The 24,828-nt window shown below is 37.4% G+C and overlaps 1 protein-coding gene across 14 annotated transcripts in view; it reads left to right on the top strand.

Annotated features, from left to right (window-relative positions):
* The window catches only part of ERC1 (ELKS/RAB6-interacting/CAST family member 1), a 273,988-nt gene that overhangs the window by 76,670 nt on the left and 172,490 nt on the right, over positions 1-24,828 (top strand). For all 14 annotated transcript variants that reach the window (XR_010430601.1, XR_010430603.1, XR_010430602.1 and 11 more), the window contains 4 exons: positions 2,820-2,987; positions 21,233-21,370; positions 22,273-22,413; positions 23,493-23,633. Coding sequence is in view for 10 of the 14 variants with exons in the window: in XM_064654578.1 (XP_064510648.1) it covers positions 2,820-2,987; positions 21,233-21,370; positions 22,273-22,413; positions 23,493-23,633 (588 nt within the window). In the remaining 4 variants the exon portion in view is untranslated. The remainder of the gene's footprint in view (positions 1-2,819; positions 2,988-21,232; positions 21,371-22,272; positions 22,414-23,492; positions 23,634-24,828) is intronic.

Genomic DNA, 24,828 nt, shown 5'->3' with positions numbered 1-24,828 from the left:
TCCCTATAGTTTGGGAATATTCTGAAAGCTAAGACTGTAACTACACAATCAAGATTCTAAAAAAGGTTTAAGATTAAATTTATAGTAAATATTATTTATTGTGTTCTGGTAGTCATTAAAGCTACTAATGTACTAGATTTTCTCAGAAGTTTGGACTTCTACATGTTTAATGTGTGGCTATACATATTAAGAACAGAGTCAGAGAGTATTATTTGTTGCTGCTAGAAAATCCTGTGAAGACAGATCAATGGTTCCCAACACAGTTTTCTTATATTGTTCTTACAGTGAAGAAATTCAAGTCTAGTGTGTGGTACCCAGCTGAAGAGAAGCACCTGTACCTAGGAAGGCTGTCGTGTTAAGGTGGCAACCAATGTGCTTATTTTGCTAAAGTTTCATGGGCAGTTGGATGATGTGTGCAGGTCAAATTAACAAGCCCATTGTTACAAGAAGGACTAGCAGTTGCCTGAGCTGTACTGTAAGATTTTGCTTGCCATGCATAATTAAAGACATGACAGTCTATTACTATGGAAGCAGTTAGGTTAACCCAGGGTTAAGACAACACCATCCAAGACACAGAAGTCAGGACAAGGGGCGTCACACCTCAGTAGCTGTTTGCCCCTGGTCGTTTCCATGTACAGAGAAGATCTTAAGCTGGCTCTGTTGAAGTTGGCATCACCTGACTCCCACAGACCTCAATTCTTGTCACTGTGGGAGGATGCCATACATAAACTGAGCTGACATGAATAAACAACTGCAGTGTTCTGCCAGGAATGGTGCTAAGGTGATCATTGTGTGTCCTGCCAGCCTTTGAAAATATTCGTGAAAGTGTTTTCTATGGTTTCCTAGGCAAGGACCTCACACAAATAAAACCAGGAATGTAATTTACCCCAAACCATAAGCTAATATAGAGTTCAAAGAGAATAATCAATCAGAAAATGGAAAGCATTCTGTGGATAAATTTCTATTTGCAGATGTTCTCTTTTCACTTTCTACTGTACTGTAGGCATCTGGACTGTCTCAAATATTTTGCAACACAACTGTAGAGAGTATTTGGATTTTCTTTTGAGGGAGATTTTCAGTTTCCCTTCAAGAATTAGTAAAAGTGACTCTTAGCTTTAATATCAGAGATGTCCAGAGAAGAACATAACGTAATCAATCTATAAAATTGCGTGTTTTTAGAAAGAAGACAAAACCTGATCCACCTGCTAAACTTTTCATTGCAAACACTAGCTGTCCCATAAATCATATTTGGGTATACCTGGTAGTCTAATATCCCTGCAGATTATACTCCCTGCCCCACTTGCTGGGTGAAAGGTCAGAAATGTGATTTTAATAATGTATGTGTAAGTGAGAAGGCTCCAGATGTAGAGGTGGCAGCGGGATTGCAGCGCTGATGGGGAGAGCAAGGCAGTCCTTTTCCCTGTTGGCAAGTGCTTATTTCTCTGTGTGAAAGGAGTCAGACAAAACAGCAAAGGATTCTGTGGGTGTGTAACATACTGTAAATGCAGAGCCTTAGAGGTAACTTTTCCATTAACAAATCAAAATAAAATGGAATTAGAATAACACATTGAAACTAAATGTTGCTCAAAATACCATAGGCATAGTGATTTCCTAAATTCTTTCCTTAGCTGGAGTTGTCAAAGTCATCTTTTCACTTCGTGTCTCTGCTAGTCCATGCTGTGCAGAAGGACCAAGAAATTCATTGATCACCGTGTTTACTCTGTGTGACTGATGTCCTGTAATGGATTCAGCTAACAGGAACCAAATCTGATACTGTCAAATAAGATTAGCAGCCAAGCTGGCAGATTTGAGCTCTGTCTGAATGTTGAGTGGATAGGGGTCAGTGGGTTTCTTTTGGTGTCTTGAGCAGGTTGGTGGTGTTGGATTTCGTATTCCACAATGGTCTTTGAGATTAGTCTGTGCTCTGTGGTGACCTTATTCTTCTCATCAAATTTATATTCAGATAGCTCTGATTCCTTCTCCCATTTGCTTTGTCTTGTGAGGTGTTTCGTTTGTGTAAGAGAAATGAAGAAGGAAAAGCAAAAGCTGTTGAACATGCAGTTTTGAAGTTTGAGGATACTGTAGATTTCCCAGTGTGTTTCTAAATTTACTGAGGCAGTGGAAACTCTAAATGTGTTTACGTGTCCAAATTGCACCCACAATATCCTGTACTGTGTCATTTGTTCCATTTTATCTCTAATATAAGACTGCATCGTGTGAAAAAGGCATGTTGCATATAAACTATTATGTTGCCTTTTAAGCCAAAATATTCTTAGCCATCCTAAGGTAACCTCTTCCCATGTTTTGATCTGTAGTTGCTGCAAAGAACTCTGCTTTCGTTACCTCCAGGCTCAGCTAGTATTCTGATAAAACCTAGAATATGAAGTGACTATTTGTTACTAAGAGTCAATATTTAAATCTCTGAGTATTAGTGATGTTTCAAATAAAGGGCTCAGTTTCCCTACGTATGAGAGAACTTCTGAACAACACATTGTGTTGGCTTCTACTTTGAGGAAAAAAAATTCCAGGCTTGTATGTTACAAGGGTGAGATATGTGAGAAGTACAATTTGAGATTTTCCAAGAAGGAGCGTTAGTCTCGTATAGTTTGGAAATAAAACAGTTGTTTATTTTTACTGTTTGGTCTCCTGCCACTTGTGATAACTGTTTTATCACAGTCTTATATATGTTGAATCCTTAAAGGGGTGTTAGATTTCTGAATCTGTTTGTAATACTTCCCCTGTGGAAGTGTGGTTTTACTTTTCTAAAACTTCTCTCCTTCAGTGCTAAACAAACCCTGTTTCTGCATTTCCAAATCTAGGTGGATGCATTACGATTACGTCTGGAAGAGAAGGAGACTATGCTAAATAAGAAGACAAAGCAGATTCAGGAGATGGCAGAGGAGAAGGGGACTCAAGCAGGAGAGATCCATGACCTCAAGGACATGTTAGAGGTGAAGGAACGCAAAGTTAATGTTCTTCAGAAGAAGGTAAGAATGTAGAGGTCTGCGTCAGATACACACCTCTGATACATCTCGATTTCCAAGTCTGTCAAAAAGTCTGTGCTAGAATTTACATTTTGGATATTGAGTCCATTCATGTAATGGGAATCTGGTGAATGATGAATTTCAGTTTGAAATTTTGATAAGAAAATAGAAAGAATTCAAAGCAGAGGTTGTTGCCTTTCGGTGGTTGTGTGTGCTACTTCTGCTTCCACTGGGCTATTAACAATGACTGATGTATCTGTGTGAGGGCACATCATCTGAAAAATCAATCTTTTCACACCCACCACCTTACCAAAGCTACACTGGTTTGAAGCACAGAGCACTGGCTGACTATAACTTCAGTATGTGACTAAATGAGTGAGGAGATGATGTATCAGTAGAAGCAGTTAGGATGATTTCTCTGTAACTTACTGAGGAAAATTCAGGAAGAACTTTGTATAACTTTCATTAGAAATGTTGTTTTATCATACTTAATATTTCATAGGAACTGCTAGAATAGGATAATCAGGGTTCAGACTATCCTTCATATCTTTCTGGATAAGAAAATGGAGACCTTATCAGTGAAATGGGGGAGGTCTGGGTAAGGAGAAGTAGACCCTGTCAGAGCAATTAGAGAGGTTTCCCAAAGGACATTGAGTCCTGGGGCAGTGAACATCATTATAGATGATTGTTGGCAAATTGCACACAATATATCCCAATTTTCTGCCACGTGTGGTAAAAAGAGAGAAATGCATGTATCACAATAAATTTTAAAGAATATTTTTTTCTCTCTATCTTTAGAGAAGCTGCTTTTAGAGCTTTTATTAAATGTATTAGGCTGTAAATATGAGCGTTTTTTGTTTTATTTTTTTCCCTAGACCTTTAAACAATTCTGTGGAATTCTCATGATATTAATAGTTCAGAATATTGATTAATTTCTAACTCCTGGCCAATGCCTTTTCTTCTTGTACATAACCATGAATCATGAGGGTTTAGGTCATGTTCAGGTCTGTTACAGCAAACGTCGTGTGGGAATGAAAGTCCAGGCATGGACTTAAGCCATAAATAAGTCATTAATAACTCTAGAGCAGAGCCCTAATTCCCAGTCTTCATGGGCTCATTTTTTTGACTGTTCATCTTTTTAGAAACACTTAACAGATTTCTGAATTTTGTGCTGTACTTTCTCTTTGTTTTCAAAATTGGCCATGCACACGCCAACCATAGATTGAGATCCCAGCTGAATGTTTAACCAGGAAGTGAGGAATCTGACATTTGTGTAAATGTTAAATGTCAGTGAGGGTGTTTTACTTCCATTTACTCTTACACTGTTTTTTCACACGTTTTCTTCCTCGCTTTACTTGACACTTGAGAATGACCTTTCATTAGATCATTTATAGGCAGTGCTAAAGATTCTCTTTTTACCCTTTTTTTAATACTAGTTTTTTCAAGACCACTGTAATGCATATTAAGACAGTTTCATCTTGTATCTTCTTGCATCTGGCCTGTTTTTTGAGGTTTGTTTGTTGCTGCTTCCAGGTATAAGTACCTGGTCTCTTCAGGCTGGAAAGTAAGGACCCAGGCTTCTAGATGTAAAGGCTTTCAGGTCTTGGTCTTCTAGACAGCTCAGCTGAGAATAAAACTGCCATAATAAATTGCAATTTGTGGTGTTTTGTAAATCTTTCTCTGTGCTTCTTAAACAAAAAAACCCTCACTCAAAACCATAGAATCAAACCATCATAGAATGCTTTGCTTTAGAAGGGACCTTAAAGAACATCTAGTTCCAATCCTGCTGCTGCGGGTGGGGAACCTTCCACTTGATGAGGTTGCTCAAAGCCCCACCCAACTTGGCATTGAACACTTCCAGAGATGGGACATCCACAGCTTCTCTGGGCAACCTGTTCCATATAAAAACCATAAAACCTGTCTGTAAAAAAATATGTATTTCCTGCTGCCAACTAGAATCGTAGAGATTTGAATGGGCTTTAGCCTCGAAGTTGCTGGAAGCATTTCCTTTGACATGAACAGTTAAATTGTGAGGGTTGTAAATTCAAAGATTAATTTTTCAGTTTCTATGACTAACAAACCTAGTGAAGAATCCAGCTGACAATTCTGGAGGTTCATGGTGCAATATGGAATTTCTTTTTACTTAAATAAGCAGGGCTTTGCATTTTTCTTGTTCTCTTTAGCATTTTTCCACAGAAAAGCAGAGCTTGAGACAACACCTAAGGAAGGACTGATCTGATTTTTTGATACATATTACTGTGGAAGTTATGAGAACTTGCATAAAATGTTTCACGTGCTGGGGAAAAATGATGAAGTCTCATTTTTATCTGGTATATATGCCTGCCATTTTTTGACTTCACAGATAGCTAATTCTGCCCCTTGTCTGCAACTTTAGAAGCCTCTAGTTCCTCTCATGTAAATTTTTTTCTCTTAATGCTTGTAAACAGTGATTTACTTTTTCTTTCTTTGCATTTCTAGAGTGCATTTTCTTATTAAAGTGCACAGCTTGTTTTCTGCTTTATCCAAGTGCTGCCTTTCAGACCTTCTGGGACAGTTCAGAATTTTATTGTCATTAAAAAAATATGCAGTCTTTAAACTTTTACCTCCATGCATGATAGTTTTTATTCCTCCCTCTGATTATAAACTGGTATGTTCAGACAGATCAGGTTTTAACCTGTATATTCCAGTTGAAGAACTGAAGGTACAGTTTAAAGTATCTTCAGAGGTCACAGACATCATAGATAGTTTATTTGAGGTTTTTTTACTGTCTTAGTTATCTGATAGTAAATGTTTGTTTTAAGTTAATCCACATGATTTAAATGGTACTCAGGCATTTTAACTGAATACAGTAAAGGACTATGGAAGGCTTGTGGTACAAAAAACGCTTTTTTTTTAGTGTTAAGTAATATTTCTCTATGGATATTCGGAATCAGCAGTTATGAGAAGGAACAGGGGACAGGTGTTGGCATGTTGAAGGAATTTATAAAAATTAAGAATTGGATTAGTAGATACTACTCAATCAGTTTTTACCACATACTCTTCCCTCAGCAGGTACTCAGATTGAAGGATATTTTTGAAGTTCGATTCTAATCAACTAAATTTTGCACACTAATATTTTTTTAATGCTAAGTAAAAAGAAAAATTCTAGCAAAAGCTAAAATGGTAAAGATTTGAAAAGAAAATAATTTATTAAAAAATCATTAGCTTGCAAAACTTACCCATTTAGAAGCTGTTTACTTCTTTTGAAATTTAGAGAGGTTGGCTGTACTAGTGATGTAGCCATAGTCAATTGGGTATTTGGACCTCATATATTTTTTTATTTTCTGTGACTCTTTTAGATATGTAATCACCTATTCTGATGAGACTGACAAGGAATTTTTTGGTGTGGTGCCCAAAACTATCCTAAGTGCTATCCTAAGTTGCTACAATTTCTGTTGTTGAAACAAAAATCTTTTAAAATGCACCCTTTACTGCTGGGTCTCTCTTTGGATTCATTGACAGAGGCCACTGCGTGGTTTGTTTTATGAACCATTATTTTCATTGTATTGATTAAAGGTGGTGAACTAGAAAGTATACTTTTAGGTCATTCAAAAATCAAGATGAAGAAAGTCATGACAGTTTACTGGGTGATTAGAGAACAGTTAAAAGACACAGAAGAAGATTATGAACAACAAAGATCTGAAAAATTAACATTACAATTGGCATCATTACTGATACCCAGTAGGCACCAAAATACATTTACCAGGTTGCTGAGGAAACCACATGCTTCCCATTTTAAATTCTGGAATCTTTCCAGCTCTAAGCTCATACAGTGATGCTGCTTGATAGCACCTTTATTTTATACAATAGAAGTAGGGCAAATGCTAGAAATTTGGAGACTTTGGCTTTATGTCTGAAAATTTAATGCAAAAACTTAGTTTCACGGAGCTTCAGGATTAATTTTTTTTTCTCATTTCATTGAAAATAAATCTTGCATAAAATCTCATTTTAAGTTGTTAGAACTCAAGGCAAGGGGAGAGTGTCTCTGATAATAAATCAGGGACCATGCTGGGCAAATTTGAAATCTGAACCTGAAAAACCTTAAATGGTGCTTTTTTACTTTCTTTGCCACATCTGTCTATCTGTGCTGGTAGACAAGGATGAAGAGTAATGAGGAAAAAAATCAATACATTGCAATCAAAGCATTTTATAGAAATAGCATTTGGGACACAAGATAAGTAACAGTACCCTGAAAGAAAAAAAAAAAAAGCAAGCAGTGAATCAATCACCCTGTGCTTTTGGGATAGGTCATGTTTTGTCTTGGGGAGGGGGGTTAACACTCCCTTCTTTGTGCAATGCAGCTGCAGGCAAATAAAATGCAAGTTTTAGTTTCTGAACATAGCAGTGTTTTTGGCAGCTCCCCATGTGCTATGTGATAATTGACCTGCGATAAAGGAAGAACACAGATTTATTTTTTCTTTGGTGGCTGTGCTGACTTGTTTAGCTAGAATTTGGGAAGATTCCAAATGCTCCTGTACTTTTGGATAAGAAACATTGCGTTTCTCCACAGGAAATAAATGTCCTCTGCTTTTCAAAGAGCTTAGAAATCAAAATAAATATCTGATGCTTTTTGATAAGAAGTACTGTGTGGCAGGAGAGAGGGGCTGCAAATAAAATTTATAACTCAGTTCTTTGAATTTAATAGTGATCATAGTTACTACAATAGCAGTGTTGGTTTAGTATTCATAACTTCTGAAGTTTGGTGTTTGTACTTTAAAGATTGTTTTCTTTCTATTCCCTATTTCCTCATCTGTGAAGTAGATTTACCTCCTGTGGCAGCTCTTCTGCTCCAAGCTTGAAGACAAGGAAATGCATTTTCAAACATGTAATTCAGTTTATGATAGTTTCATCCTCCCGGGTGTGACCTTGAACTTGACTATCAGATGAAAGAATATATGGTTTTCTAAGAATTAATGAAATGCAGGATGGACTTTGAGATATCCCTTTGAGACTCTCTATGTTGACATTTAGTGCTTTAAAGTCCTATAGTGCACACACTGTAGGCAGTGGCTCATTCAGACCTGCAATGTGTGTCCAAGTCTCTGGTTGGGCAAACTATACAAAGCAAAGAACAAAGTCAGACTGTCCCAACAAGGGTGGTCTGTGGGTATGCATGTGGCCTCCTGTTTCAGACTGGATGATTCTTTTTCTCTGTAACATACCTGTGGGAAAGCTTATTCTCTGCTGTTAGGTGCTTGAATCATGAACATTTAAGGAGGAGCACTACAGAAGGATCATAATAGTCTGCTCATCAGAGCTTCTGCAGGGAGGTAGAAGGAAGATATGCTGGACTTTCTGCTCAGGTAGAGCTGATTAAATAGGTACTTTTCTTCAGGAACTCTGTGGCTCATCAGTACAAATACAAGAGTATTCCTGTAAGTATCTCTCTCTGTCAGAAAAAGCCATGCTTCTGCTCCTTTCTCTCCAGGTCTCAAGGCGTGCCACTGAGCTGGTTCCAAACTCCGTTCTGAGACTTCAAACACCACAAAAAAGACCAAACATCCCCACAGGCTTGTGCCAGCTTCTTTATTAAATCTGACAGACATGACCTCAAAGATGTGTCCTGTAGGGTCATGATATACTTGTATCTCTGTGTCCCTGAAGGGATATCAGACCTCTGCTGCTGCTGCTTTTTCTTTCATTCAGGCCTTTCTGTTACAGGCTTGCTGACAACCACTGAACATAACAAAATTGAAACTCGTGGCTTTTAGAAATTTTGAGAAGCTGTTTTAATTTGTTACCCTGTCACTCCAAGATGCTAGTCACTTCTGTTTTCACCAGTATACTTAGCCACCAGTGTGCTTGTAACAAATGTGGATAGAGCCTTTCCCAAATCTTCGTTTGTGAAGCCTAGCCATGATGATTATCTTCAGTTAGAGGAATAATAGGAAAAATTAGATTGCCTTTTAAACCCTCATCTCTATCAAAATACTACTAGCTAAAATCTTGGTGGTAGCAATGAAAGTACCAAAGAAGACTGGAGAGGCTTTATTATACGAGTTCAAATCCAGCATAATTATCCTGTGAGATTTTTTTAATTTCTGCCATTCAGGTAGGAGATTAGTTGTTTAATTTCCACATGGAAAATGAGGACACAACACAGAATTTATTTTCACTTTACGGTGAGCCATGGCCACTTCAAAAGTAAGGTCCTTTACCCCTCAATTTTGACTTTCCACTTCTCTGAGAATCCATTGAGACCTTTTAGAGTAATTGCAGTCCAGCTCAGGTGACATGGTGTGTCTTTTTTTTTTTTTTTTTCACTTCTATGAATGTACAGCTAATAATATTAGAGCAGGGGAATAACCCAGTTTCTTCATGCCACTTTTCAGCTCTTTGCTAGTTTAGTTTTGAGGGTGGCTTATAACCATACAGATCTTGGAGTTTTTACAGCAACTTTGGGTTCAGTGTCAGCAAGGTCCCTTCCATCTGCGGGGAGGCTTTAGCTTGTGAGATTTGATATCTTTGATTCTTTCTGAGCCATATAATAACATACACTTTTCTGGAATCCTAAAATGTCCACAGACTTAGCTTGAAACAGCATTTTCAATGGCAGACAGTACACAGTTTAGGGGTGCTGGTAGAGGTGACAGTGTGTTCTCCCAAGGACTGACAAGAGGAATATACTTTCGATCTTCTTGCCTAATCCAGATCAGTCATGGCAGATAACTTGTAGTTTGAAGTGTACTCCAGCATTCTCACTGTAAGAGCTTTTACTTTCCAAAGGAACATGGATTTCACACTGTTAAGTCGGGCACTGATGCGACCCTCACCAGTGAGTTCATAGCCTAGAGCAACAGGTATCGTATTTAGGTTCTAATACAGTACATGATCACTTGTATTAATTGGTGAAATTCCCTTTTGTCTGTTGAATACTTCATGCTTAGTTATTCAAAACAACAAATCACCCTCTGAGCACTCTTGACACTATTATGAGGAGTTTTAATTGTGTTTTGTCGTTACACCAGAAGTCAGAGGCTTAGTACAGTAGTCCCAAGCACAGACTTGTACTGCTGAAGAACATTGTAAGATATTTCTGCATTGAACATCAACAGAGGAACCCTGAGACTTTCTTTTCCTGAGTTCTTTTTTCAGTGCATGTATGGTTTTATGGCAAATAGTCTTCACAGAATCATAGAGTGGTTTAAGGTTGGAAAAGACCTCTGGAGGTCATCTTGTCAACCTGCCTGCTCAAGCAGCTATACAGACTCAGTTGCCTAGGACCGTGTCCAGACAGCTTTTGAATAGGGTTGCATAAGAACAGCTTTTTATTACATTTCAGAGCAGTGGAATCTGTGAGTGAATTTACTGATAGATGCTGAACATGCACTGAAAGATTGTTTAGAAAATTATGTGGGCCACCTAAACTAGTGGAGGAGGCATAAGTTAAATTTGAAAAATTGGTTTTACATATAACAAATATTACGCTATTGCAGTAAATTTTAGTGCACAGTTATGACTACTACTGCAGCAGTTGTGGCAGAGGAACCTACTGAATTCAAAATAAGTGTTTATGCCTGCCTTTGTTATAATTCAAAATTTGTAAGTGGAGAATGTGCTACTTTATTTTTATATTATCCTTTTTTTGCTTGGAGCGTTTTGTGATACCACAATAAAAATAAAAGCATCTGGATTATATGTAACATATGTACCTGTATTCCCAGATGTATAGTAATATTCTTTGAAAAAGTCAAAAGTTGCTCTGATGTGTGTGAATGATAGCAAGTCAGCTTATTATTTTGAGATCTACTAATGTAAGGAACATTCTCTCCATTTATATTGATGTTATTAAAGAATCTTGCCTGTTGACTTTAGTAACTGAAGTGCTTGATTGTTTCTTTTCTCAAGTAATGGATATCTACTTGTCTTTGTAGATCAGTAGGCTCAAACAAAGAAAGAAAACAGGACTGTGAGGTTAATGATGTTAGTTCTGTAGCTCAACTTTTGTAGCCAGAAAATGTGGGGTTTTAAACTGATGCACACTGCTGTAATAGTGTCACAGAAGATTGATAGCAATAGCAAAGTTACAAGAAAACTCCACTGGAGTTTCTGGTATTATCTGTACTCCAGCATTCCAGAAAACTGAAACCACAACCCAGCAGATCTGTCATGTACAGAAGGAACCTTCTTTTTTTAGTATCCCTCAAAGAGGAGCAGTCATCTTAATACTATGTCCTCCTTGTGCCTTGAGATAACCTCCTGATTGGCAAGATGGAACATTACTCATAGGTAGGGGGACTGACAAATTCTGGTTTCTTGAAGGGATCTGGGAAAACAGCCAACTGTGGGGCCTCTTGCCTTCATTATCAATTAAACGTGTAGTTTTCCTGGCAAGATAAAGCTAATGAGCTTTGTTGGTGCATTCACTGCCGTGCAAGACAAATACAAACTTCCCTATGATTGAAGAGGCAGGAAAAGCAAGGGCGTGTGCCATTTTTGGGGTTGCTTACATCAGTCTTCCTCACAAGGCTTTTCATTGCTCTCTGGGTTGTAAGACTTCACAGTTTCCAGCCCTTTGGTCACCAGGCGTTTTCTGCCCCTGGGGGTTTTGTCTGAGCTGTGTCTGGAACAGACATTAGTGACTGCGTTAGCCAACTCGGGGATCTTCACCAGAACAAGGAAGGAGTGATTTTTCAGCTTAAATCAATAGTTTCCTGGATTCGAGAGTGAATTTTGAATCCACTAGGCTAGACAGACTTCTAGGCTGGGACTCTGCATAATATTTATGCAGTCATTGGGACTGTCGAAAGGCACAAGCATAGGAATGGCTTTCAAGTCCGTGATTTCACTTATCCAAGGGATAAGAAAGCTGTTCAGTATGGAGTAGTGTCACCAGAAGAAATTAAGGTCCCTTTGTCCCGGAATAGTATGCATTTGATTTTTGGGATGGTCCTCTGCGTGATGAAGGGTTTACATATCTTCCAGCAAAGATGGCAGAGAATGGCTTTAAACATAGAACTTCTGGATAAAGAGGACCATTCTCTGTCCCTTCCAACCATTATATTCTGTAGACATTGCAGTGCTGATTTGCCTAAAGCAGCCTGTAGTATAAAGTGGGAAAGAATATAACCAAATGGTGGTACTAAGTTAATATATTAGGTTCTTAAATTATTTTTTTTGAGTGTGGACTACTAAAGAATTTTTAGAGTTTGATATTTTGCCTATTGTGTTGTGAATTCTCTAAGAGCAGGGAAAGCTAACTACTGAAGAATACACACACTTTCATGTTTAGTATTTACAGTATGACTTCCTAATCCCTTCCTATTCATCACTCCATAGTCTTTCTAGGAGAATGAATCAGGACAATCACAGTTGACTGGCCGTGTTTTACACTGGGATTAGAAGCATCCCTCCTTTCCAGAGGATTCCTTTCCTCTGGGTTAGGACAGTTTTACTTTACAGTATATCTTTGATCATAATAAATGAGTTATTTGGACAAAGTAATTCAGTGTCTGCATCGAAATCTAATTTAAAATCTTTGTTCAAGTTGTACAGCCTTCTGCTTGAGTGATCCTAAATGCTAATGTAAATGGAGTTTAGTTTGCTGTGAGGATTTCCTTTATAATCAACATTAAATCCTGTGTTCCCATCCTATCCTATCCATTCACCTGCCTCAATGGTTGGTCTTTTCTGCTCCCTGATTTCCATGCTTGGGTATCTCAGTGTTCTGAGGAGTTAAGCCTTTCCTTTCTTCATGCCTTTTCTTGCCACCTTTTTTTCTGTAATGAGGGTGTGATATATAACACACACAACTGTGTCTCTCTCAGGGGTGTGTCAGTAGTTACAGTATCCTTACTCTGTGTAGAACCAAAATCAAAATATAAAGCAAATCAGGAAAATATCATCAGTATTCCTGAGTATATGAGAGAAAGTTGCCACTGAGGGAGGAGCGTTTCACAATAATCGTCAATGAAATACTGTACTTGGTTTATCCAAGTAAAGAAATTTAATTGTTAATATAGGAAGTTTTTCACTTTACAGTTTTTAAGTGTTATATAACCTTGTGATCCTTGAGTATTCTAAAAGCAATGTCACAACTTCTTAGTTTTGTTCTGCTTCTTACAAAGCAGAAAATCCGATCTAATTTAACAATTACTGGGTCCAATTTTTTCCCTTGTTTTATCAGCCTTGCACAATGAAGTAGTTTTGGTTTTCCTTATTTTGAACATTTGGGAACCATCATTATGAAAATACTTCAATATAAGTATTTTTATTTTTTCTGTAGTTAACTTTGCTAAGTCAAATCCATGCACATTTATTGTCTAAGTCTTTTCTGAGACTTGGAACAGGAGCAAGCAGATATCCCCCAAATAGTTGGGTGTTTAATCCATTTGTGCTTGGTAGGTTGTATGAGTAAAACTTTGGAAAACATACTCACAGATTGCTTCATAATGCCAGGGCACAGCTGAAAGGAGAATTAGCATGATGTTATTCTGCATGGTTAGGCTGGGATTTCAACAAAATGGATGCTATTCATAACTAGATTGTGAAATAAATTACCAGATTATTTCAATTGTGGTTCTCAGTATGATGACATTCTAACATATATGAAATAAATGGGTAATATATAAACTTAGTGTTTCAATGAAGAGGAGAAGCAGCGTCTACATGAATTTGTTTTGTTATTTGTGATAGCAGTGTTTTGTTGGGAATTACTGTTGGGAATGAAAGTACTACGCTCAAGTTGGAACCAACAGATTATCTTAATGAACAACCAAGGTTGAAGTCTTGGTGGTGGATAATGGATGCATTCTCTTACCTGATGAATATCACCAAAACAAGGGGTCATCCAGTGAAGCTCTAAGATAAACCAGTGATAGGAATTTTAATGGGTTATGCAATGAACCATATGCATCTAACCAACTGCCTCACATATTGCAAAATCAAATCTCTTATGACCAGCTTTTTTACTTTTGTTATTTAATTGCATTTTACATAAAGAAAGTATTGTCCATTCGTATTAAAACCTGTGTGCTTTGAGACATAGCCAGTATCAGTGGGTTAGAAAAAGTGTCTGGCCCTCACATCAAAACCCTCTCTTGTATTGAACAGTGTTCCATGAAAGGATTTTATGATTCTAAGACTCTGCTTTTGACTAGCTTAGGCTATTGATATTATTGAACCTCCTCAGAATGAAGCAATTTCTTAACTGAATTTAACTGGTTTACAGCTGTCTAAGGATGTGAGTCATTGCTAATACGTAATTTTTTCTAGGCGAGTGCTTTGGAGCTGACACAATACTTAAGAACAACATATACATTGGCTCCCTTCAAAATGTGAATTTCAGGACGTTTATGAACTCAAAAATCAGGAGGGTTTTTTCTTTTTTTTTTTTTTTTCTCCCCCTGATTTGAATTGTGTTGGAGTATCTTCAGAAGCTTGTCAGGAAAATGTCTCTCAGTGTCAGTTTTCAGAAAAAGCAAACTTTAGTGATAGGATTGCATTAGGTTCAAAGGAAATTCATACTATTTACTAGCAGGGCAAAAAGATTGCAAACATGATAGTAATATTCTGAGAATATGCCTTGAAACATCTGGTTTAAATACAGTTTGTTATAGGGAATACGACAGTACAGAAAAAAATCTTTATTATTTAGAAGATACTAGAGTTACAATTCACTTTATGGTGACTGTTCTTGTTAAGTTCTGCTTTGCAGTGATCTCTCAGCAAACTGGTGCTACCAGAGGATGATTAGGTATGCAAAAGAAAGGAGGACAAAAGGAAACAAAGGGATAGAAAAAAATGTCCTTAGAGATTATGTAAACATAGATGAACTCTTTTTCTGGCTGGTATAGATCTACTTGCAAAGCAACCTTATTTGAAAGGCAATAGAAAGAGAATATTCTTTTGTAACAGTGTTAGATTTTTGTTGTTCCTTCACCAGAGGTACAAAATAATTGTTTGTACAAGTTAAGTCAATTTTTGTTGTCTCAGCACTTTTTTCTGCACACCATTCTTTTCTCAAGTCAACTTGATTGCAAAGTTAGGTCAGGAGTAAAGCTTTAATTTCATGAGGTGTCCTGCAATTCTTAGGTACTTTTTTAAGCTTTTTTTTCTCTGCATACAAGTTGCTTCCTTTTGAAGCAGTAACAACATGCCTGTTTGTGATCTGTACATTTATTAGATAATTTAAGGTTTTATTTTCAGTGGAAATCACAAAGATAAATTCTTTGTGCTTTCTAAGCTGCATAGCAACACAATGCTTTATTTGTAAGGCTGAACAGTGTAGATCTTCATGCCGATTTCAAAGGACTTTTTGGAGACCGGGAGACTGAAAATGACAAAAAGATTTTATCTTCTGAAAAAGCAACAATTTTTTTTAATGGGAGCCATTTCTGGTTTTAACTGGACTCGTGTAGTGGTACAGAAATATGATTGTTTAAGATGCATCAGTAAGCTGGAGTTTTCCCATTTCAAATTCTCTTTCTGTCCTGTCCTTCATGCTGTCCCCACCCCTTCTAGCCTGGTTCTTTTTCTTAAGGCAACTGTGTGTTCCTTTGTTAGCCCATGGCCACTGAAGAAACCTCCTGGTGTAAGGTCCTCTGTACCAGCTCAAGGTGTTACAGAATCCCACTATTTTAGGTTCAGGACATTTCCAAAGTGCATAATGATATTCCAGTGTGATGTTACAAAGACAGTAATGTTCCAGATTGAAGCACTGAAGGAGAAAAAAAAAAGAAAACTTTGTTGGGAAGCAAAATAAAAATTTATCCAGTCTTCCCTGGGTAGCAGAATTAATGTAAACAAATGTTTGCCACTTAACTGAACAGTTCACCACCTCTGCAGTGAAGTGTTAACTGGGACTACAGAATTCGAAGTTAAGAAAAGAGAGAGAGAGAGAGAGAGAGAGAGGGAATGAGACCACTACTGGTATCTTGCATTTCATAGTGATTTTAATTTACTTATGCTTAATGAACTTTACACATTTAGTAGATATGCAAACTACTTAAATTGTTTTTTAGTATGATGATTCAAAAATAAGAATCTCTGTATAAAACTTGACAACAGTGTGACCATGTTTATATCAATTGGTCGGATCATAAAGTGAAAAGAGTGTACTGAGTGCAGCTGAACTTTGGAAGAAACTCTGGCTTGCATTTGCCAAAATCTTAGTGAACAAAGAGAAATTGTTTTGATCTGTCCTGAACTTTAAAACAACTTACAAATCTCACCCTTGCAAGAAGACATGGTATGCCTAAAGCTTCACATTGTTGTTAGTCTTGGGAATTTAACCTTTAAAATTAATCGCAAGAACATTCCTTTCAGTCTAATAGTTCAATACAGTAATAGGAATGATGTTCACTCATGTGACAGACCTTACTTCACACTCACAGAGAATTTGTTAATGCTAAATTAAATTATGGATTTTTGCAATTTGTTCAGGACTGTTCCAGTGGTACTTTTGCAGGATTTGCTATAGAAAGACAATTATGATAGTGAGGTTTTCAGTGTGACATTGATAAAACTGGAGCTTAATGTTAGAAAACTGGCCAGTAATATCTGCTTATAGGCTTTCATTATGGTCTCCAAAAATGATTTTCAGAATTACAGTAATAGTTATAAATCCAGTACTACAGCTTTCTTGAATGGTCTCTCAGTATTTAAGGTGGTCTCTCAGTAACATCTTGCTCCTTTCCCTGAAGCAACAATTTTTTTATTAATTTTTTTCGTATGAGCATGTTTGTTTTAATGTGAACATGTCTGATAGGTTATCTTGATTTTGATGCAAGCCCACCTTTCTCAGCTTCTCAAATACTGTGGGATTCCAGCAATTCAGGAATGTCTGTAGGCTCTCAAAATTTTTATCCTGATATCAATATTCTTACATTGAAGAGAGTAGCACGTCTCCAGCTAGACAGAATTGTGGCTGTTTTGTCATCATGTACCTGTTTACTCACCCACTCTCCTTTCCAAAAGTGCTCTTTTTGTCCTCTTGTTAATATTTCTGATGTGGACAGAATCCCTTCTCCTGTGATTGGTGAGAATCCATCATCTCTTCGTGGTCATTGCCCCTGGAGCTGGTGTGACCAATAGTGCATTCCCAAAACCAAGGAAGAAAGGTCACAATTTATGTGAAGTTATGGTTCGTATGCCACAGGAATGGAACAGAAACACTCTCAATCCACCTGATTATTGAGATCCTTTTTGCAGTGCTGCTTTCACCAAAGGAAAGCCAGGGTTGAAAAAGCAGGGGAGACTTAACAGAACCCTGAGATACTCTTTTGCACATCTGCTCTTGTAATACAGTGAAAGAATACTCTCAACTGTTAAATTGTCTTCTCTGTACTTGGTGTATATTATGTTGAAGACAGGTTATTGATCAAAACAATCTCTTTCAAGTGCAGAGTATAAGCAAAAGCATTTCCACCTGTTTCTAGAAAAAAGAGCAGTGAAAGATTTGCCTGCAGTCAAGTAGTATAGCTAGTTACTACATATCGGAGGTACACACAAACAGTATAATATGCAATGAACCTTCTCAAATTGTAAAATATTTTGAATTTCAAGAAAGATGTTTTGCATTATTTAAATATTCCTCCAAATTACTGGATCTTCATATTTCTAAGAGGGTTGTTTCACTTCTGTTGTCACAGAATGAACTAAGTTAAGGCCTTTACCACTTCATTCCTTTTACAAGTCAAACAGAGTAGCAAGAAGCAAATTGAAAGACAGAATGCAGGTATTTCTGTTACAACCCAGGGGATGCAAACGTTATCATTGTAAAGTGTTGGTTGGTGTTTGATTAAAAATAAATATTTGGAAGGATGAAAAAGGTTCTTTTCCAATACCATGGGGTGGTGGGGTGTGGAAGAAATTTAACAACCAGTTCACAAACCCACTTAATTTATTCAGAAGTCACAGATACAATAGAAATTGTTTTCCAAGTGTTCCATTTCCACATGCCCTGGGGTGGGCACTGGGTCTACAGAAGAATTTCGTGATTGAAGCCTGATACAAAGGATTTGCTAGTAACCTCTAACTAAAAGAATTTGGGAATCTGGTGGCCTTGATGGATATTTAACTAGATGTGTCTCATTAAATCCCTGGGCTATTTTTAATTTGTATTTGCTTGTGGTTTTCAGTGAGATCAGTATTTGTGAGAGGTAGAATGCTTTCTTGCCTTTGGAACAGAATGCCAGAGGAAGCTTCTCTTGCCTCTGCTCCTGCGCTTCGGGGCTGGAAGGCAAAATAATTAGTTCCACACAACTAAGAATAAATCACCCAGGTTGAAACGTGATAGTGCTTGACAACTGGCAGTGTTGGAAAAAATATTTCAGTAAATCATTATTGATGAGAAAGTTGGTGTGCAGACCAGATGATTCCAGTGTAGGTATGTGTACCTTTACAGTAAGGATAGTGTTGCTAACTTATCCATAGATGGCTGTCTTTACCCTGCAAAACAAGTATATATGGCAAGATTAAAGATAGTTAAAAATAATATCTTTTTTATTTTTCCTTTTTAGAAAGATGGTACAGTTATATATATACATATTTTAGTTTACAGCATTTCAGAGATTTATCATCTTTTGAGTATTTCAAGACTAACGAGTGTTCATTCAATCCTTGTCCCTTTATGTTTTCCACAAGACTTAGAGATTCCACCGAGGTTTATTTCACCTTTTGTTGGGGAGAAAAGAAAAATCTAATTTTGCTTACCTGTTTTATTTTCATCGATTTTGACCCATTTTGCCAGTTCATTTTCTGTAGTTTAAGGGTCATGTCCTTCACTGGGGACTCCCAGTTACCTGCCCCTGCACAGCTGCAGGTGTAGAGGGGCTTTTAAGTAGTGCCTAGATGTTAGTATGACTTGGAATATTTCTGCATACTGCTGTTCCCTGGATGATAACAAACTCACCATTTATTACTCCAGACTGAAAAATATGCATATAGACTGAAAGAATAGACAGGTTCACACTTCATACACGTTACATTCTTGTTTTAGGGTTTTTTAATAGCAGAGGGTGCAGTTGTAAAGGGAAGATGAGTATTGTCGTAGAGCTATCTTCTTACTCTGGTCATAGCACAGTGTTATTGAAACATGAAAATGCACACTGTGCAAATGCTTGTGCTGCCTTGGTAATCATCTAAATATATGCTGAAGCTGAATTATTTAGCTGCCTCTTGTGTGTGGTTTGCTCGCAGCAGAAAGTCACTCTGCACTATCCCCTCCTCAACCAGCCAGAGCCTTTGGCGAGAGTGTTTCTCCTTCAGAAGTAAACAGGAGTCTAAGAATAACTCAGCCTCCTTTGTAGTATATTTTCATGGTTGACTGTCTAAACACCAGCCTGTCTAGACAGCTTATGACACTGGCAGCTCCTAAGGTCAGAAGCAACCACTGGGCTGCTCCTGGGGACGTTACCTCCTCAGCAGCCCTACGTGTGGGCACCAGTCAGTTTTCACTCACAATAGTAGGGTTCTTTCTGAGGCTCCATGGACTACATAAGGCATTAAAAAATAGATATGAGTGTATAAAGAAGGAATTTTCAATTCTTACAGTTATTTCTGACTCACATGATACGTCTCCGGTTATGGTTTCCCGATGCTCTTTAATTTTGTTTTGTCATATCATTTGTGTTGGGCCCAAATTTAGTTTTGAGCATAACTTGGAGGCCTAATACTTTTTTTCTTTCCTAATAGAAACTAATAACAAAGATAAACTGAACCAAATTTCAGTCCATTCCTTAAACAACAAAAAACTTAGATAGTTCTGCTAGCAGTAATATATAAATTGTGTACAAAGCTGAATCCCAAATTTACTGTGCTTGCTTAAAAGAAATGAAAAATATGGTATAAAGAGTCTTAGACCAAAAGACTCTTCCATGCTCATGGGTTATAAAGGAACATTTGGAAATGTTTCCCTGAATTAGGTCATTCTTCCTTCTAGCTTCCACTTGTTAACATATCTGCCATTATTTGTGACTAGAAGTTCAGTCTCTTGCAAAATCTTTTATGGTTATCATTACAGATCTAGACCAGTTTCTAAAACTGTCATAAAATCATAGGATCATTTGGGTTGGAAAGGATGTTAAAAATCATCTTGTTCCAATCCCTGTATTCTACTGTGTTCCAGATGTAATTTTAATAGACATAGCAAAGTAGAAGTGGATGTGTCTACACAGCCATTTTCTCTGGAATCACAGCAACTCAGTTTTTCCAACACTGAAGAGTAAAACCTGGGTATAGTTGCTATATTTCCAGTAACCAAGCTGCTGCTAACTGCTGTTTAAAAGGTGAAACAAAAAGATTAGTTAATGCTTTAATTCAGCATTGTGAATATTGGACTAGATAGCCTTTGAGGCTGTCTGGTTGCATTATTTCTTGTCTTTGAAAGAGTATCTTCCTACAAGTATTTTGGAGATGGGTACCTTACATGCCACGTTATTCACCAGTTTATGATGTACATTTTCTGATGCAAGAAAAACTTGTCAGAACAACACAAAAAAAAGAAGCAACTGAGAAATCTGTATACAGTTTACTCATATGTTGATAAATTTTGGGTTTTGACAGGTTATCGTGATGTTAATGTGTATATATGCATAAAAAGGGTTTAGCATTAGGTCTTCTCAGTGTATCAGAAGATATATTCAGGACTCATTAGGTCTTCTCAGTGTATCAAAAGATATATTCAGAACTTATAAATAGATCAAATTCTACACCCACAGAAAACAAGGCTGATATGTTTTCTACCTAAGGAGTGGCACTTTGTGATCATCCATCACATAGCAAGCCACCATGTAAGATGAACAAGAAACATTGCCAGTACAGCAAAAATATGATAGTACCAAAGAAAATATTTGAAACAATACTTCTTCAAAACTTCTTAGTAATCAGGAACCTTTTTTAGTTTACATATGTTTTTCTCAGCTTTTTTCCTTTTCTTATTGTTAATGCTTTCATCATCCTTCTGTCACACAGTGTCCAACATCCTTGGAAATTAGGAATAATACCCTTTCTTTATGTTGTTCTTGTAAAGGCTGTTTAGTGTTTCTTGCTCTGAATTCCTTCCTCATTGTTGGAAACGTTACTGATTCCTTGTTATTATTCTATGGTTTTGCTAACATCACTTGATGTTTTGATGTAGAGTTATAAGAATTAAACCCTTGCCCACTTCCTTTGCTTTAAGAATAATTTTAACGATTTAATATACTCCTAGGATGATTTTGGATGGTTTTGCTTCATGTTGCCTTAAAATTTACCCCTTTCCTTTTAAGATTGAAAATCTTCAAGAGCAGCTGAGAGACAAGGAGAAGCAGATGAGCAGCTTGAAGGACCGAGTGAAATCCTTGCAGGCCGACACCACAAACACTGACACTGCCTTGACCACGCTGGAAGAAGCGCTCGCAGAAAAAGTGAGTATGGAAGGCGTGATCCCCTTCCCTGGGGAGTTCCTTTCGCTGATAAGCTCTCTGAAGTCGCTGTCCCGAGCATTCCCTGGACGGCACATCCAGGGCAGGGCGGTCTCGCCAGAGGGCGCTGCAGGATGCGCGAGTGCGGCGGGAACGGCGGCGTTCCCAGCGTGGAATCCAAGGGATTCTCCTGACAACTAATGCTTTTTGTATGCTAACTCAGCCTTCTTTGTAGTATATTTTCATGGTTGACTGTCTAAACACCAGGCTGAGAGAACAGGCTTTTCCATTCTGTTTTGCTGGGACAACTTTTAGACTTACTTTATTATTTATTTTTTTTTGCGCTACCCAGAGAACCAGGGCGACAGTTCCTTTAGCCTGTCAGATTCTATGAACTGTGGTAAAGCTGTGGAATTCACTTGCATCCTTTCAGCTTCCAGAATGACCGAAGCTCCACTGATATCTGGTGCACTGAAAAGTCGTTTTGTTGTCTTTTCTTACTGTATATCAGTCCTGGTGTCACATATGCACTGCACCCTTTCCTCTCTGAAGGACCACAGGCTTAACTGTACATTGTGGAAAAATAAGATTTAAGTAAGTCAGAAAGTGATATGTAATGTACCCTGGTTTGGGTTAATTTTGATTATCAGAACGAGATAAATTGCGTTGCGTTGTAGCAGCACTGGGAACTTTCAGAGATCCAGAAAACCTGGTATTTCGTAGCAATAAATCCATATATTTCTGAAGGTTCTTCCTTCTTGAGGATCTTTAAAACCATAAGGAAAAGGGCAATATCCTACACTCCTCCTCCTCGTTTAAAGTGTGTAAGAAGTGTTGCGATAAGAAGTCTCAGAAGTTGAACTGACTAAGAGGGATTTTCTTCACAGAGTGCTTTCTTTTGTCAGGAAAAGACCATCGAGCGCTTAAAGGAGCAGCGTGACAGAGATGAACGAGAAAAACAGGAAGAGATCGACAACTACAAGAAAGACATTAAGGACCTGAAAGAGAAAGTCAGCATTTTACAAGGAGATCTCACAGAGAAAGAGGTTGACCAGCAGCACAGATCTGTTGTGACAGAATTGTTTGTTGTATATGTTTGTGCTATATTTGAGATGAAGAAAACTGTTGCCTTATAGCAGTTGTCCTTCAACAAAGCTTATCTGGTAAAACATGGTATTTGAGAATTTGCAAAGCATTGATATTTCAGAACCACCTTTTCAGGGATAGCAGCCATGCCCTTATTTGCAGCAGTTAATTGTGTTAGTAGTGGATGACTGACGGTCGGTGACAGCATTGACCAGAGCTGTGCTTATGGACAACTGAAGGCAGAGAACAGGCTTGTTCCTGTCTAAATGTAGGGAGGAAAGGACAGAGGCTGATCAAAGCTATGGGTGCCTAAAGCATGAGGATAATGTTTATTCCTAATGTATTGTTCCACAAAACAGATAGTTCTTTTGACTCTCAAGTTTTTTCTCGATTAATTGATTGTTGGTAATGAGTAAGTTGGCCAGACAAATGAACTTAATTGTATGAGAGAAATATAAGTGCTCTCTGTTCCTCTCTTGTGTACTTACAATCTTTTTTCAAAACTCAATCAAAGTAAAACAATACAAAAACTACATACCCAGGAAGTACTAAGATTTTTGTCTACATAGAAATCAGCATTTGACAGGAAGAAACCTGACCCAAAAATGGCTTGGAAGGCGAGGAGTTGAGATGTGTTCTGGAGTTAAGTAGCATGAATCAGTTCACTCCATGGAAGGTGTATACAGAAAATCTTTGAACCCTTTCAGTGGCTAAATCTGCTAACCACATACAATTTTAAATACAATTTTATTGAGAACAATTTTTTCTTAAACATGACTGTCACTGGAGCACAAGTTTCAGTTTACAGAATCGTCCATCTTTCAAAATTATTTTACAATTAATTTAGACACTGTTGTATTTTGATCCTGAAAACCTGAATTAAATGAAGCTGTCTTAAGTCAGTGACATGAACATGCTGAAAAAATATTGATCAAAATTGGATCCTGAACATAGTGTGAAAGGGTAGAAAAAAAATAAAGACAGAAAAGAAACTAGCTGTTGCACTTACTTGATAGTTATTTCACATCTTTTAATTTAGACATCACTGCTGGATCTGAAGGAACATGCTTCATCATTGGCTTCATCAGGACTGAAGAAAGATTCAAGACTGAAGACACTAGAAATTGCATTAGAACAGAAAAAGGAAGAATGTTTGAAGATGGAAACTCAATTGAAAAAGGTAATTCGTGTTTATGTGTGTGTTGTAAGCATACAGTGCTAAACACATTGGCCATGTCTACAGTAAACTTTGGAATCTAAGAGCAAATTCTTGGAGTTGTTTTCCTGCAGGAACTGTGAAGGTGTGTCCATGGAAACCATGTTACAAGCTGTAGTATGAAAGTAACTTTCAGACACCTGTGCTAATTTTGGAGTTCATTTACATGCAGTAACAGTGCTGTTGGCTTTTTTTTTTTAACAGGTACTAGGAATTAAAGGCTTAGTCATCTTCAGTATGGTTCATAGCAGTAATTGTGCCATTAAACTGGTGTAAAACCTAAAAAAATAACAGCTAAACATTTCACATACCAATTATCAGTGCTTACAGGTGTTAATGTGATAAATTCAGGTACATGATTGGCCCAGCCTGTAGGAAAGCATAAAAACAAATGAACAGAATATGTCACCAGTGAAGTTTGTGGTCTTTTGTTTTAATCTCATTGCCAGTCACCGCTGATATATTGGTAGGATTTTGCTGTTCAGAAGAATAGTACTCTATTACAAGCAAGCTAATTCATTTGAACAGCATCTTTGGGTTATGTTTGCATTGCCTTCTTTATTTTAGCTGTGAGTAGCATAAATACTGCACTGTTGAGAAAAACATTTGTTTGATTTTAACTAGTTGATTTTAAAAAAACTGTGATGAAGAAGCACAAAACACACTAACCAAAATAGTGATAACTCTTCTGTTTATAAAATTAGAACTAGACAAAATGTAACAGGTTTTAAAAGAAATTTAAAATTGTGGATTGTGGAGTTCTAGCTGCTTCTTTACATCTAACCAGGAAAAGGAGTGCCCATGCTGTAGTTTGGAACTCTGTCCTAGTTCCTTAAATGAATTTGAGATCAAATTCTGAGTCATCAGTTAAGACCTGTTTAGGATTCCTGTTGTGTGGGTGTAAAGTGTGTGTTAATGCACCTGAGAACTCTGTATAAGTGAAACTCTATATATGCATATATAGACCCATGTTTGTCCATAGTTCTGTCACCCAAAATAAACAGTTCTGTTACTCAGCATCAACAGAGCCCAGTAGCAATAAAAGATAATTGTACACAAATTTATTGGTCTCACAGGCTCTTTTCAGTGGGTGAGTATTTCAGAAGTCCTAAAGGACCCTTTCACTTAGAATTCTCTGTCATGAGTTGCAGCTTCATCT

Source organism: Pseudopipra pipra, chromosome 5 (assembly GCF_036250125.1).
Source record: "Pseudopipra pipra isolate bDixPip1 chromosome 5, bDixPip1.hap1, whole genome shotgun sequence".
NCBI classification, from domain to species: domain Eukaryota; kingdom Metazoa; phylum Chordata; class Aves; order Passeriformes; family Pipridae; genus Pseudopipra; species Pseudopipra pipra.
Note: the sequence above shows the minus strand (reverse complement) of the source record. Positions and strands in the feature narration are given on the sequence as shown.